General features: G+C 64.5%; 2 protein-coding genes across 4 annotated transcripts; one reads left to right on the top strand and one right to left on the bottom strand.

Moving 5' to 3' along the window:
* The first annotated feature begins 408 nt into the window (after positions 1 to 408).
* On the top strand, positions 409 to 7,290 carry ABCB6 (ATP binding cassette subfamily B member 6 (Langereis blood group)). 2 transcript variants are annotated; one of them, XM_054829212.1, is made up of 20 exons: positions 409 to 497; positions 1,237 to 1,757; positions 2,303 to 2,440; positions 2,716 to 2,905; positions 3,115 to 3,207; positions 3,464 to 3,656; positions 3,743 to 3,864; positions 3,953 to 4,062; positions 4,149 to 4,214; positions 4,350 to 4,475; positions 4,563 to 4,639; positions 4,744 to 4,807; positions 4,905 to 4,990; positions 5,094 to 5,151; positions 5,336 to 5,440; positions 5,808 to 5,982; positions 6,290 to 6,402; positions 6,513 to 6,607; positions 6,801 to 6,869; positions 6,972 to 7,290. In XM_054829212.1, the coding sequence occupies exons 2-20, from the start codon at positions 1,242 to 1,244 to the stop codon at positions 7,096 to 7,098; spliced, it is 2,523 nt and encodes an 840-aa protein (XP_054685187.1). In that variant the 5' UTR covers positions 409 to 497; positions 1,237 to 1,241; the 3' UTR covers positions 7,099 to 7,290. The 2 variants fall into 2 exon arrangements, with proteins under 2 accessions (XP_054685187.1, XP_054685188.1); XM_054829213.1 differs by having other exon boundaries at positions 455 to 497; positions 1,219 to 1,757.
* A 332-nt stretch (positions 7,291 to 7,622) lies between these two features.
* On the bottom strand, positions 7,623 to 13,490 carry ZFAND2B (zinc finger AN1-type containing 2B). 2 transcript variants are annotated; one of them, XM_054829217.1, is made up of 9 exons: positions 13,341 to 13,490; positions 12,438 to 12,532; positions 11,854 to 11,985; positions 11,073 to 11,224; positions 10,735 to 10,842; positions 10,503 to 10,572; positions 9,915 to 9,991; positions 9,228 to 9,309; positions 7,623 to 8,960 (listed from the first exon to the last, which is right to left on the bottom strand). In XM_054829217.1, exons 1-9 carry the CDS (start codon positions 13,393 to 13,395, stop codon positions 8,922 to 8,924), a joined length of 810 nt encoding a protein of 269 aa, XP_054685192.1. In that variant the 5' UTR covers positions 13,396 to 13,490; the 3' UTR covers positions 7,623 to 8,921. The 2 variants fall into 2 exon arrangements, with proteins under 2 accessions (XP_054685192.1, XP_054685193.1); XM_054829218.1 differs by having other exon boundaries at positions 9,228 to 9,306.
* Positions 13,491 to 14,157: the final 667 nt, after the last annotated feature.

Below are 14,157 nucleotides of genomic sequence, written 5' to 3'. Positions count from 1 at the left end.
GGGCAGCGCCCCGTCCTGCCTGACCTCTGCGGCAGGCAGGGCCCTGGCTGGGGCGGCGGGGGCTATCGCAGTGCCGCAGGGCTGGGCTGGCGGCGGCGATAAGCGGGAGCGGGACGCCTCGCCTCGGCTTTGGGGATCCCCCCCTTGGCCCCCAGCCCAGGAGTTCGTCCCGCAGCACCGACACCTCCCCATCTCCGGCTCTGCAGGGGGGCGATTGTGGGGCAGGGAGCCGCGGGGGTGGGGGAAGGCGGGGGACACGCAGGTTCGTGCAGCCTGGGGCTGGGCACCGGGGCCCGGGAGGGAAGACACCGGGGCATGCAGTCGCGGGGTGCGGGCGGGGGTGCAGTCCCGGCGTCGGGGAGGGCGCGCAGGAGCCCGGTGGTGCCGGCGCGGGGGCGGGGAGCGGGGCGGAGCGGAGCGGCGGCGGGGCCCGGCTGGCGGCGGCTGGCGGCGGCGCGGGGGCCCGGAACGGGCTGGGGCCGGCGGGCCCAGGGCAGGTGAGCGGGCGCGGGGACCCGGGCGGCGCGGCGGGCAGGGCGGCGGGTGCGGCACGGCGGCTGCGCGGGCAGCGGGGCCGCGGCCGCCCTGGGGCCGCCTGTCCCGGGGCCGAGCGGCGCCGGCAGCGCCCGGGTATTGCCCTGGCACGGCCACTGCCTCGCCCCCGCGTGTCCCTCGCCCTGCACGTGTGTTTTCCCTTGCGTGCCCCCACGCGTAGCCCACGCGTGTCCTCTGCTTTTGCCCTTGCATTTCCCCTGCATTGCCCAGCGTTTCTCCGTGCATCTCCTTGCATTAACACCCCATCCCCCCACACGCTGCCGCTGCATTGCTCCCCGCCTCCCCACCCCCGGCTCAAGACCAGTCCCAGCACCACACTGCCTTCCTAGCCCCATGGCTCTCACTGCCCCCCATGTCCGAGTGCCCCCCCAGGGCCCAGGTGCCTCTGGGGGACCCAGTGCACTGTTACCCCCCCCCCCCCCAGGGCATTGCCAGGCCCTGCAAGTGGATCCTGGCCTGGTGTTCGTGTCCATACCCGTGCAAAGCTGGCCCTGCTTGCATGCATGGCTGCATGCGTATTGCATGCAGCACATTCCATGTGTCCGTGTCCAGCGGTGCTTGCTTCTGCCCCCATGAGTGCCCCCCTCTGCTCAGCCATGCCGTCCCACTGCCGGTCCCTTCTTGCAGCCGTACCTGACAGCCCATTCTGAGACCTTGCTCCAGCCCCTCTTCTCTCCACAGCCAGGATGGTGGTGCTGGGGGGCTACTGTGAGGGCAACAGCTCCATCGCCCAGGCCTGGGTACAGCAGGGCTTCCAGCCCTGCTTCTTCTTCACACTGGTGCCGGCCGTGCTGCTGAGCGTCTGCCTGCTGCTGGGCGCCCTGCAGTATGCCTGCTACGTCCGCTTCGGCCGTGCCATGGAGCCCAAGTACATCCCCCGCTCCCGCCTCTACCGTGGCCAGATCCTGCTGTCCCTGCTCCTGGCCCTGCAGCCCTTTGGCGGGCTGCTGTGGCAAGTGGGGGGCCTGGGACGGCTCTACGGGTACATGTTGCTGCACGCCTGCCTCTGGGCCCTCAGCTGGGGCTGCGCCGTCGCCCTCCTGCACCTGGAGCATACGCAAGTGCTGGCGCACGACCGGACCCGAGGCCACGGCACCGTCCTCCTCCTCTTCTGGGCGCTGGCCTTCGCTGCTGAGAACCTGACCCTGGTGTGCTGGAGGAGCCCTCTGTGGTGGTGGGCGCTGGAGGACACCAACCAGAAGGTGGGCTGGGGGGGCTGTGGGCAGGGAAGGGGTATAGGGCCCTTTGCTGGGGGAAGTGGGGGCTGCAGCATCACTGTGCCGGGGTGGGGTGTGCATGCCACGTCCAGGGTGTGCGCAATCCCAGGTTACACCCACACATCTGCCACATCTTGGCCCTGAACCCAGCTATCGCACATCTCTCCATGCCCCCATCCAGCTCAGCTCCTGCTTCTTCCTGGCCCAGCCCCAGGTGCAGAGGCGGGAGGTGTCTGCCTGCTCCCCACAGCCTTTTACCCCCCGGCTCCCCCCAGGGTAGGGACACCCCAAGCTGGAGAGCACAGACCCAGAGGTGGCAGGGAGGAAGGAAGAGGTCTGGGTGCTGCCTCAGGTGCTGTGCTCGGCCAGGGGGTCCTGCTGAGCTGCATGGGGTGTCCCCTCCTGCCTGGCTGCACTGCACCCCATCCCTGTGCCCCCCTCCTTCCCTCTCTCAGCTCATGCTTGTCTTGTGCCCGGCCGGGCTGTGCCAAGGGCCAGCTGCGGCACTGACCCCCCCGTTCTCTGTCCAGGTGCAGTTCAGCTTCTGGCTGCTGCGTTACATCTGCACGTTCATGCTCTTCATCCTGGGCATGAAGGCCCCGGGGCTGCCCCGCAAGCCCTACATGCTGCTGGTCAATGAGGAGGAGCGGGATGTGGAGAACAGCCAGGCAAGTCCCAAGGCTGGAGCAGTTTGGGGACGCGGCTGGGGAGGAGGTGGGGACAAAATGGAAATGCAGCTGCCCTGGGATCAGCATCTTCAGGAGACCGGGAGGAGCGAGGTTTAGGGCTGCCCAAGCTCCCTGCCCGCTGTCAGCTCTGCTGGGAGGATGGAGCGGGGACTCTGGGAGGATGGGGCTGGTTTTCTTGGTGGGGTGTTCCCCAGGGCCATTGCCAGCTGGATTGGGGTACCAGGGCAGTGATCCCTCGCTCTGGTCTCTCCCAGCCACTCCTGCCCAACGCCGACAGGACCACCTCCACCTGGAAGGATTTCCGGAGGAAGCTGCGGCTGCTGGTGCCGTACATGTGGCCGAGGGGCAACCACCTGCTGCAGGGGCTGGTGCTGTTCTGCATGGCGCTCATGGGGCTGGAGCGGGCCATCAACGTCTTCGTCCCCATCTACTACAAGAACATCGGTGAGCCACCTGGAGCTCAGTGTGTGAGGCTGCCCATGGCCTCACCAAGGGCTGGAGGGTGTCACGGGTGACCAGGGAGGGTGTAGGGACGTGGCAGGAACAGGGTCCTGGGGACAGGGGCCAGCACTGGGTGCTGGGGCTGATTCCCATGGGCACCCTGCGATGCTCCCTGCCCCTCCGCCCTGACCCATGCCACCCTCTCTCCCCAGTGAACGAGCTGACAGAGGGTGTTCCCTGGCGCACCCTGGCCTGGACTGTCTGCATCTACGTGGGGCTGAAGTTCCTGCAGGGTGGAGGTGCCGGTAAGGACCACCAGGAAGGACGAGATGCTGGGGAGAGACAGCGTGGGGCACATTGTACCGGGGCTGGGGTGGCCGGGGAGGTGGTGATGCCCTTATGCCCCATCACTGCTGGTCTCTCTTGGGAGAGGGCTGGGTCCCGGTTTGGGGACAGCAGGAGGACCCCATCCCAAATCCCTCTTTCCCAGCTGGGCTTTCTGAGCTGGCTGCGTGCCCCAGTGGCACCAGTCCCTGCTGACCATCCCGTGGCACCCTGCAGGCTCCACTGGCTTCGTGAGCAACCTGCGCACCTTCCTGTGGGTGTGGGTGCAGCAGTTCACCAATCGGCAGGTGCAGGTGCAGCTCTTTGCCCACCTGCATGGGCTGTCCCTGCGCTGGCACCTGGGGCGTCGCACCGGTGAGGTCCTGCGCAGCGTGGACCGCGGCACCAGCAGCATCAACAGCCTGCTGAGGTCAGAGCCTGCCCGTGGCGGGTGGGGGGCGGCCAGGCAGCCCCACCGGGCTGGGCTGATGCGTCATCCCCCTTCCTGCCCCCCAGCTACATCGTCTTCAGCATTGTCCCCACCATCACGGACATCGTCATCGGCATTGTTTACTTCACCTCGGTTTTCAGCGCCTGGTTCGGCCTCATCATCTTCGTGTGCATGACCCTCTACCTGAGTGAGTGGGGGGGGGTCGGGGAGCTGGGGGGCCGTGCTGGGCTGCAGGGCAGTGGGCACCTGCCAACGCAGCCCCCTCCTGCCCGCAGCTCTGACCATCTTCATCACTGAGTGGAGGACCAAGTACCGACGGGACATGAACACGCGGGACAATGAGGCCAAGTCCCGGGCCGTGGACTCGCTCCTCAACTTTGAGACGGTACCGTAGAGGGTGGAGGGGTGCTGAGTACTGGCTGGTGCTGAGGGAGCCAGTCTGGGCACTGACCCCAGCTCTGCATCCTGCAGGTGAAGTACTACAACGCGGAGAGCTATGAGGTGAACCGCTTTAATGATGCCATCGTCAAGTACCAGGTACAGGGAGCTCAACACCAGTGGGGGGGTTGGAGGAAAAGGAGCTGAGCCTTGCAAGCGCCTGTGGGGAGGATGGAGCTCGATGTGGGTCTGGTTTGGAGGCAGCAGCATCCCAGAGGACCTTGCCTCTTCCAGGTCTCGGAGTGGAAGGTGAGTGCCTCGCTGGGCCTCCTCAACCAGACCCAGAACCTGGTCATCGGACTGGGGCTCCTGGCAGGGTCCCTGCTCTGCGCCTACTTTGTCACCGAAAACAAGCTGCAGGTAAGGCTGGTGCCAGCCTGGGCAGCCCCTGCCCGAGGTGGGGCCCTGGGGCTGGCGGTGATGGGCACCTCTCCCCGTCCCTTCCAGGTGGGGGACTTTGTCCTCTTTGGCACCTACATCATCCAGCTCTATACGCCACTCAACTGGTTTGGGACTTACTACAGGTAACACTGGGAGCTGCTGGGGTGCCTGGGGTCCCCTTCCCCATGAGCACCTGGGTTGGGATGTGCTCCCCAAATCCTTCTCTCTGGTCCTCGCCCCCTTCCAGGATGATCCAGAACTCCTTCATAGACATGGAGAACATGTTCGAGCTCTTCCATGAGGAGCAGGAGGTGGGTGCCACCTTCCCAGACCCTGCTCCCTGGTGTGGCCCCATGGTCCTGCCCTGGGGACAGGCTGGCTCTGAGGCTGCGTCTCACCATACGGCAGGTGAAGGATGCAGTGAACGCCAGCGACCTGCGCTTGGACGCCGGGCGGATCGAGTTTGAGAACGTGCACTTCAGCTACGTGGATGGGTACAGGGCAGTGGGCACGGGGTGGTGGGATGGGACGAATCGAGCGATGGGGCTTGGCACAGGGACGAGGTGGCCCTGAGCCCCTCTTCATCTCCCTCTCCAGGAAGGAAATCCTGCAGGACGTCTCCTTCTCCGTGATGCCCGGGCAGACCTTGGCCCTGGTGAGAGTGAGACCTCGGGTGTGGGTTCACTGCTGGGGGTGGGCTGGGGCAAGAGGGGCTGGGAAATATGGGGGTGGGGAGGACAGACCCCCAACAGGGCAGCCGTTCCCCACCCAGCCCCTGGCCTCCCTCAGCTGGGGGGGGGGTCACTGGTGTCTCCAAGTCCCTTTACCTTTGCGTGCAGGTGGGACCTTCAGGCTCAGGGAAGAGTACCGTCATACGCCTGCTCTTCCGCTTCTACGACGTGCGGGGTGGCTGCATCCGCATCGACGGGCAGGACATCTCCCAGGTGAGGGTGGGAGGCCTTTGGGGACTGGGGGTGACACAGGCTCCTCTGAGCCTCACAGCATCACTTGCAGTGGGCGCTGGTATCTCCGCGGGGCAGGGGTGAACACAGAGCACCCGCAGTCCGTGCCAGGAGTGGGGTGAAGGGGGCAACTGCGGGAGCCCTGGGCTGAAATGCTGGAGGCTGCCCAGGGCTCCCTGGGAAGAGCCAGGACACTGGCAGGGTCCCCCCCACCGCAGGGTGGAGACGCAGAGGGGACCCTGGAGCAGACACCCTGCGAGGAGCGGGGCGTGGGGCTCATGGTTGAGGGGTGGGGGGATCTTTGCGGGGGGTGTGTGTCTGGCTGAGCCTTCCCCCACCGCCTCCCCAGGTGAAGCAGGCATCACTGCGCAGTCATATCGGGGTGGTGCCCCAGGACACAGTGCTCTTCAATGACACCATCGCCAACAACATCCGCTATGGACGGATCTTGGCCACTGACCAGGAGGTGCAGGAAGCAGCCCGGGCTGCTGACATCCATGACCGTATCCTTTCCTTCCCCGATGGTGAGACCCCCCGCAGGCCCCTCCTTGCCTTCCCTGGCCATCCCAGGGTCCCCCATGACCTTGTAGCTGCCCTCATGGGTGTCCTTGGGTGACATCCCCCATGGGGACATCCGTGCGACCCTGTGCCTGGCTTTGCCTCTCCCTGCCGTCTCTCCAGGGCTAAATCGGCCCCTGGGCAGGGATGGGCTGAGGCTGCGCCAGGCAGCCATGTGGTCCCAGCAGGACCCCCTCTGTGTGGCAGAGCCCAGGTTCCCATCCCCATCTCGTAGGGCACCAGCACAGCACGTTTCTGCCCTTGTGCCTGCAGGATACAACACCCAGGTGGGGGAACGGGGGCTGAAGCTGAGCGGGGGGGAGAAGCAGCGCGTTGCCATCGCACGCACCATCCTGAAGGGTCCCCGCATCATCCTGCTGGATGAGGTAATGGCAGCGGCCCCCAGCCCAGCCTCGCCCCACTCTGCAGCAGCTCCTGCCTCAGCAGCTGCCTTGTGCTGCCTGTGTCCTTTGCCCACACCCTGCCTCTCCTCCAGGCCACGTCCGCACTTGACACAGAGACAGAGAGGAACATCCAGGCCTCCCTGGCCAAGGTCTGCGCCCACCGCACCACCATCGTTGTTGCACATAGGTAGGCATGGGGAGAAGGGCTGATCCAGGAGGTGCTGAGCTCTCTCAGCTGGCCAGCCCCCACAGAGGGACTTTGCAGCCCTGTCATCCTGCCCGGGAGGTGACAGCCCTGCAACTGCAGCTCCTTGCACTGTTTAACCTGCCCCGGGCCCTCTCCCATCTGAGCCAGGATAACACCCTGCCTTTCCCTGCAGGCTCTCCACCGTGGTGGGTGCAGACCAGATCCTGGTGCTCAAGGACGGGCGCATCGCAGAGCGAGGGAGGTGAGCACAGGGGGACAGCTTGGGGCTGTGTGCCTGCAGGGACACCCCCTCCCTGGCTCTGGGGGCAGCTCAGGACCCTGCCTCCTCACCCTCTCCCCGCAGGCACGAGGAGCTGCTGCAGAAGGGCGGCATATACGCGGGCATGTGGTTGCAGCAGCAGGCCGGGGACGAAGGTGAGAGCAAGGAGCGCCGCACTGAGAAGCCCCTGGGCAGCAAGAAGGGTCCGTGAGCACGGCTGGGGGCTTTGCTGTGACACTGACCCAGGGCCCAGGCCCCCGTGCTGCCAGGGAGCCCTTTGCCAGCTGCAGGCCGGGGCCCCGTGTGCCCTGGGAGCTGCAGGGGCTGAGTTGGACACTCCACTACGTTTGTACCTGTTTGTTTTGCTGTTGTGTAGTTTCTTAAACCAGGTCCTTCCCAGCTCGGCATCTGTGTGCTCTGTGCAGGGTATGTGCCTGCAGGACACCCCCCAAGGGGGGCAATGCTCCGGGCAGGGGCAAGCAGGGTTACTCCTGTGCCCTTGTGTGGGCCAGCCACAGGGTTGAGTTCCCTGGGCTCAGGCGAGCAAGGGGCAGAGCAGGCTGCCAGTGCCTGCACAAAGGGCTGAGCACGGCAGGGGGCTGCACTCCAATGGCAAAGGAAGAAGCAGTGCAGCTGATGCACGCTTCACCACCATGTGCCCCCCGCCTTGCACCCCCATCCGCAGAGATGCACCGCTCTGGGCTGGACACCAAGCAACCGCTCCCACAAAGCACCTCTGCACCTTGTGCTACGCTTTTATTTTCTCCCAAGCAGCACTTTGATAAATCTCAGCATTCCTTCAACCCAGCCTGAACCCACGTCCCCCCCCAGGGAGGCACTGCCAGCAGATAACCCCCCTGTCAGCCGTACGCTGCTCGGAGCGGGACAGCCCAGCCCTGTGCAGAACCAGGCACAGCCCTGCAAGCAGGAGCGGTTCCAGCAGGGCAGCACAAGAGAGCGGGTGGGAAAGCAGCACCGCTCTGCACAGCTGCAGCCCCCTGCCCCAGCAAGAGGCCAGCAGGACAAATCCCCCCCCACCCAGGGGTCAGCTCCTGCCTCCAAACACCAGCAAGGAAGGGCTGGCTCCAAGCTCAGGGCTGCGTTTGCAAGAAGGGGTTCTGTGCTGCTGCTCCCCAGGACGGGATCCCCTGCAGCGTGGCTGGAAGGAAGGAGGCGTACCTGCCCCAGCAGCATTAAAAGAGGGCCCTGTGATAGTTCAGGGTAGCCGAGGAGCAGCCAGCAGCAGAAAGGCAGCTGCAGTCCTCCCGCGTGAGCGACACTGGCACAGTCAAGTCACTGCTGAGGTTACTTTCCAGTTAATGGCCCTTGTTAAATTAAACCAGAAAGGAAACACAGCTCCATTCAGTCTCAGAGACATCCTGGGCCCCAGCTGAGTCGGGTAAGGCCCAACATGCTCATGTGCATGCAAACAGCAGGGGAGGCACCGAGGGCGTGGGGAGGGAGCTGCCTTCACGCTGCCAGGAGGCTGGACATTCAGCCGTGCCGTGCCCAAATGACAGACCGTCCCAGCCACAGTCCACTTTGAGGGGCTGGCACGGCCCTCCCCGGAGCATGAAATCCAGCTCCCCGCTACTGCGGTGGGCAGCTGCATCTCAGCTGTACGTCCAAGCGTGTGGAGACGTCCCCACGCGGCACTTCACTCCAGGCTGGCTCTGCCCGCATCCCACAGTCCCAGCAGTGTTGGGACACGGCTGCAGCAGCTGTGGCTAAGTGCGTGCCGTGGGCTGCTGCTTGCTTTGGTCAGCGTGTACTCAGCCTCGTTCCACACCATCTTCACCTCTCCGGGAGCATCAGCAATTTGCTGCACCAATTTTATACACGTACAAGGGCAGAGGTGTCAGTGCATGTTCGGTGGCTCGCCTACAGCCCCCAGGGAGATGACTTGTCCCTGGTGAGGGGCTCATGTTGTCAGTGTCCAGGCCAGAACCCCAGGGCATCCACGCGGGAGGCCAGGGCTGCTCCTCGGGTCACAAGCAGGATCCCACGTCCACTGGCACACCCTGCCTCGCCTGCCTACGACATGCTGCAGTTTGATGGCTTCGAACCGTGTGCCTGGAATGGGAAGAAGCGCACAGTGAGCAAGGGAAGACGAGCTTCTTCCTCTGTCCTACAAGGGGGCACATCCAGTGCTCAAGTACCCAGGGCTGTGCGCTCAGCAGCGGGGCTGCCACTGCCCCAGGCTGGGGTGCCCTCCTGGTGAGAAAAGTGGCCCTAGACAGAGCCCAGAGGAAGCAGAACCCAGGGAAGACCCCCACCATGACACAGTCAGGCTGGGATCAACCCCACCATGGCACAGAGCCTACGGCCAGCCTCACTCACCTGCCGCTGCGACTGCTGGTACTCTGCTTCGCTCGCTGACAGCGCTTGGGCCAGTGCCAGATCCTCCTCCTCCTGCGTGCTGCTGGGGACAGCAGAGCATTCTGTGCCTGGGCCTCCCCTGGGCTCACCAGCCCAGCGCCCAGAGACCTTTGGGGCAGCGGGATCTCCTGTCACTGCAACCCTCCAGGACAGCTAAGGGCAGGGAGCAACTGAGGATCACCCTGAAGAAGCCAGGGGCTGGGGAGGGACCAGAGGATCCAGCTGGGGCTGGTAGCCAGCACCCCGGGCCAAGGAGAGCCACGTTAATTCCAGTCTGTAAGACGGTGCTTTTAGCAGCAGCAGGCAACGTGCCCGAGAATGTGGGCTCCCAGGTGTCCTCTGTGAACACGCCTACTCCATCTCTGTCACGCTCTAGCCACGTTCAGTAGCTGACAAGCGGTCAGACAATGGTTTGCCCTACTCTGTGCTGTCAGTCACCGTCCCCTCGCAGCACCCTGGAGAGCTTGCTTGCTGAACAGAGCTCTGTGATGGCTCTGGACTCTTCCTTTTTTTCCCCAGTCAACCACACAGAGGCATCATCCGGAGCCACGTGCTGAGAGGGATGTCATCCTGGAGCCACATGATGCTGCCCCGGGCACCGCTCTCACACAGGCTTGGGGCATGACGCCACGTGTCCCCGGGCCGTACCTGGGTGGATGTGCTGAGCTGCGTGCTGACTCTGCTAGGGACATCTCCAGAGCTCGCTGCAGTGCCTCTTCCTCGCTCTGAAACAAAACATGTCATCACCAGCTTGGGCAGGGGTGACAGGAGGCAGCCCTGAGGGACACATAGCAGGTACAGTCTTGCCTGGCCAAGGGTGGGTGCATCTCCCATCTCCAAGGCCAGACACAGCCAAGGTGAAGGCCTCGGGCTCCAGGCAGACCTGCAGCGCTCTCTCCCCCTGCCTAAGGGAGCATGCTAATACCACCGGTGGGAAGCAGGTTCCAGCCTCCACCCTTGGCTTGCAGAACAACACCTGGGGAAAACGGCCAGCACACTTTGTCCCTTCAGGGAATGCTGAGCACCAGGTGGAGCTGAAAGCTGCCGTTCGCAGGCACCAGTGCAAACTGCTGGTGCCCCACTGAGCATCTGGGATCCCTGTTTGCCAGGGAAGGCCCAGCTGGGGAGCACTGCGGTCACCTACAGAGCGTGGGTTACAAAGCAGTTGCTGCAGAAGCTCCCAAGGGCACAGGAACCACCCAAACCCATCCCAAATCGCCAGGCCAGGCCACTCACCAGCCCATTCTGCAGCATGACAGCCGGAGGGGAGGTGCTGCGAGTCTGTGACGCGGGTGCTCTGCCTCCTCTGTGAACAAGAGAGTTATCATAAAGGCAGGGAGCCCTGGTTCGAGTACACAGCCCTGCCAACGCACAGGTAGTGGGGAGCCGTCGCTCCTGCACCCCACAGGGAGCCAAGCTGAGCCTGGTCACGCCTGCCTCAGAATCACGAGTCAGGCTGTCACCATACCTGGCAGAGGCTGGAGAAGAGGGGCTGTCTGCTGGCCGGGCAGCTCCACTGCTCGATGCAGTGACTGTTTTGGAGGAGGATGCCTGGGCTCTTGCAACTGCAGCATGCCTAGGACAGACAGGATGCCTGTGAGGAACTGTTTTACCATCACAGGCCATCTCCAGGCACTGAATACCCAGGGAGAATAAGCTGGATAAGCAAGACTCCTCCCTGGCTCATCTCTGCTCTGTGAGGATGCAGCAGTCCCAGACAATGGGCCAGGAGGAGCTCAGCTTTTTCCCTGTCACTCATCTGGCAAGCACAGCCCCCTCCCTGCCAGCCTCTCCCCAGACCCTCACCCTGCTTTGGAGAGGGGACGCCCTGCCCCACTGCAGTCGTGGTCCAGGGGGTGCCGATGCTTGAGGCAGTAGTTCTTGTGGCACTGGTCACAGATCACCTTCATCATCTCCTTCTGCTTGCAGCCAGGCTTCATGCACTTGTTGGTGAAGATCTGAAAGATGACGTGGCATTGGTGAAAAGGGACACACCTGGCAGGGCTGGGGCTGTCCCTTCCCTTCATGCCAGGCCCTGGGCACTGACCAGGTTTCCCCACCGGCATCACTTCTGTGGGGCTCTGGAGTTTGCCTCTGAATACTAGTTTTATTTAGATAATTTATTAGTAATTCACCAGTGCTTCAGTCTTCATAGATGAGCATCCCCACAATCACAGAACGCACAGCAGGAGACTGCCTTGCCCAGGGACTCTTGCCTGCCCTGCCGCAGCAGTGGGGACAGCCCAGAGCCCCCTAGCTGGGCTGGATTCCTGCAGGGCCAGCTTCCTGCAGCAATTTCCTCTCCTGGCAAGAAGGGGCAGCTAATTGCAGATTGTATTTTCCTAATGGCGGCATGCAGTTTCCCATCCTCATCCTGTCTTTCCTTGTGTCCCAGGTGGCTGCTCAGCCCCAGACTCACACCACAAAGCCCTGCAGATATGCATACCTCCAGCTCACCAACCCTTCCTGCCCTCGGCCGGTGCTAACAGAGACTGCACTGGGCAGAGCCGAGTCATGTGTTGTTCTCATCCCACCCCCAGGCTTCGGCAGGGACCCAGCAGTGAGATGGAGAGCGCTGGGTTCCTACCTTGCGTTTGCGCTGCGCGGGGTCGGACTTGCAGTCACGGTCAATGTGCTCACCCACCACGACATCAGGCATCTCCCCCCGCCTCACGGGGACCGGTGTATTGCAGAGGGGACACACGGGGACCTGAACGTCCTGCAGAGACAAGAAAAGGGGGCTGGGAGCACATAGCTGGGCAACCTCAAGTGCCGTGCTGCCATCTCTCCCCCTTTCAGGATCTGTCTGCTGTGGCTTCCACAGTGTCACCTGCAGTTTGAGATCCTGCTCACCACCCTCCAAAGAACTTGCTGTTTCTGACCCAGCAGCTGTGACAGGCATGGACACATGCTCTGGGAAGGGAAGACAGCAGGGCTGGGAGATGCCCAAACCAATTCACCCAGTGGCGGAGGGCAGGCTGGAAGTTTGCGGCACCGAGATACAGATCCTGGCTTCCAGGGACACCTCCAGACTCAGTGCATGTCCCAAGAGGGACCACCCAAGTGACTGAAGAAGTCACTCCCAGGCCCAACAAACCACTCTGATCGCTGGCCGGGAATGCTCAGCAGCTCTGTGCACGAGGCTGGATTAGACCTCCTCTCTGCACTTACCTTCTTGTAGGCAGAGGTGCAGTCGTGCTGGGCATAAGCGATGTGGTCGGTGCAGAAGATCTGCTCGCAGGCATCACACTTCAGGGGGAGGAAGTCTGGGAGCGGGGAGACGCAGCGGGCAGAGAGCATTGAGGCGTCAGGGCTGCCCGCCTGGGGCCAGGGGCTTCCCTGACTTCCCAACAGCACAGCCCTGACCCGCGTGAAGCCACGGCTGCTCCTCTCTTCCCCCAGCTCGGAAACAAAAACGCTGCGGGTCCTGCTGCTACGTCTTCAGAAATACCTCGGCTCCTCCTCAAACCGTGCCCTCCCCGGGTTCAGGAGTAACACCCTGAAATCATACCCACGTCCCTGGGGGCTGCCGGCCTCAAGCCGGAGGGGTGCGATGCCGCGGGGTTCACCCACCCGGGATAAGCCGTGTGCCCTGGGGGAAGGACGGGCCCCCGGAGGGGCCGCCGGGGCGTACGGCCGCGTCCTGCCCGCCCCCCCCCCCCAGCCTGCGGCACCGAGAGCCCGCCTGGTCCCTGCCCCGCTGCCCCCGAGCAAGAGCCGTTGCCCGCGCTGCCGTCTCGCTGCTCCCGCCGGGCAGAGCCGCGTACCCGGTACCGGCAGCCAACTCCGCCCCGGCGGGGCGCCCGCGGGCAAAAGGCAGGACCAGACACAGCGGCCGCCCCGCGCCCCTCTGCCAAGGGCAGGCCGGGCGGCACGACCCGCCCTTCACCCCCCGCCATACCGAGCGGGCGCCCGGCCCCCGCCCCGCCGCCTCCCCGCTCCGCTCCACGGAGGCCGCGCTGGCCGGTCCGCACCGCCTAGGCCCGGGCCTGCGGCTGCGGGACCCGAGCAGGAGCGGGGCCCGGCCGCCTAGCGCCCCCCTCCCCGCCCCTCCGGTGCCCCGTCGGGCCTCACCCAGGCGCTGGCAGGCGGGCCAGGAGCAGTGGGCGCCCAGGTCCGGGAACTCCATGGCGGCCGCCCGCCGGCACCGGCTCCTGCCGCGCCCGCTTCCGGCACGGCGTCAGGCGGGGCGTCGCCATCCTCAGCCCCGCCCCCGACGGCCCGGCCCCGCCCCTTCCGCGGCCCCGCCGCCGGCCCGGCTCCCCCCTCCCGCCGCAGGCATCGCGCTCCCGTCCTGCGGGAGCTGCCGCTCCAGAGGGACCTACCCCGGGCTGCGGCAGGCAGGGCCCAGCAGCGGAGCCGCCCTGCCCCTGCCCCTGCCCCGCCAGCCGGGGCCTCGCCGAGGGGTGGGACTGCCCAGGCGGGACAGCTGCGACTCAGGGAGCTTCCCTCCGTCCTTCTCCAGTCCCCTCCCCAGCCCCAAGAGACACGAAACAACGATCCTCTGCTGTGTGACAGAGCTCCTGGCTCTCTTCAAGCCACTTCAAAGTCTTCGGGCGCCATGCTACGATGCCCGACCGAGCAGAGAAGGGGTACGAGCAGGGTTGGCGGTGTGGACGGCGAGAGATGCCCGGGAGAGGCCACGGCAAGAAGAAACTTGAGTACTGACCAGGGCCAGGAGGGAATTTCATTGATTGCAAAAAACCCCACAGCCACCCAGTAGCAGAACTCAAATCAGGGAAAAAACAGGTATAGCCTGACACCCTGTTCCAGCAGCAACGTGAAAGACAGTAACAGATCACAGAAGGGGTCTCTCTGCTGCACAGCGCCCATCTGCTTTTGTCCCCTTACTGCCACCCTCCCCTCCAAAGACCCCTTTCCCTCCTCCGAG

This window comes from Grus americana, chromosome 6 (assembly GCF_028858705.1).
Source record: "Grus americana isolate bGruAme1 chromosome 6, bGruAme1.mat, whole genome shotgun sequence".
In the NCBI taxonomy this organism is placed as follows: Eukaryota; Metazoa; Chordata; class Aves; order Gruiformes; family Gruidae; genus Grus; species Grus americana.
Note: the sequence above shows the minus strand (reverse complement) of the source record. Positions and strands in the feature narration are given on the sequence as shown.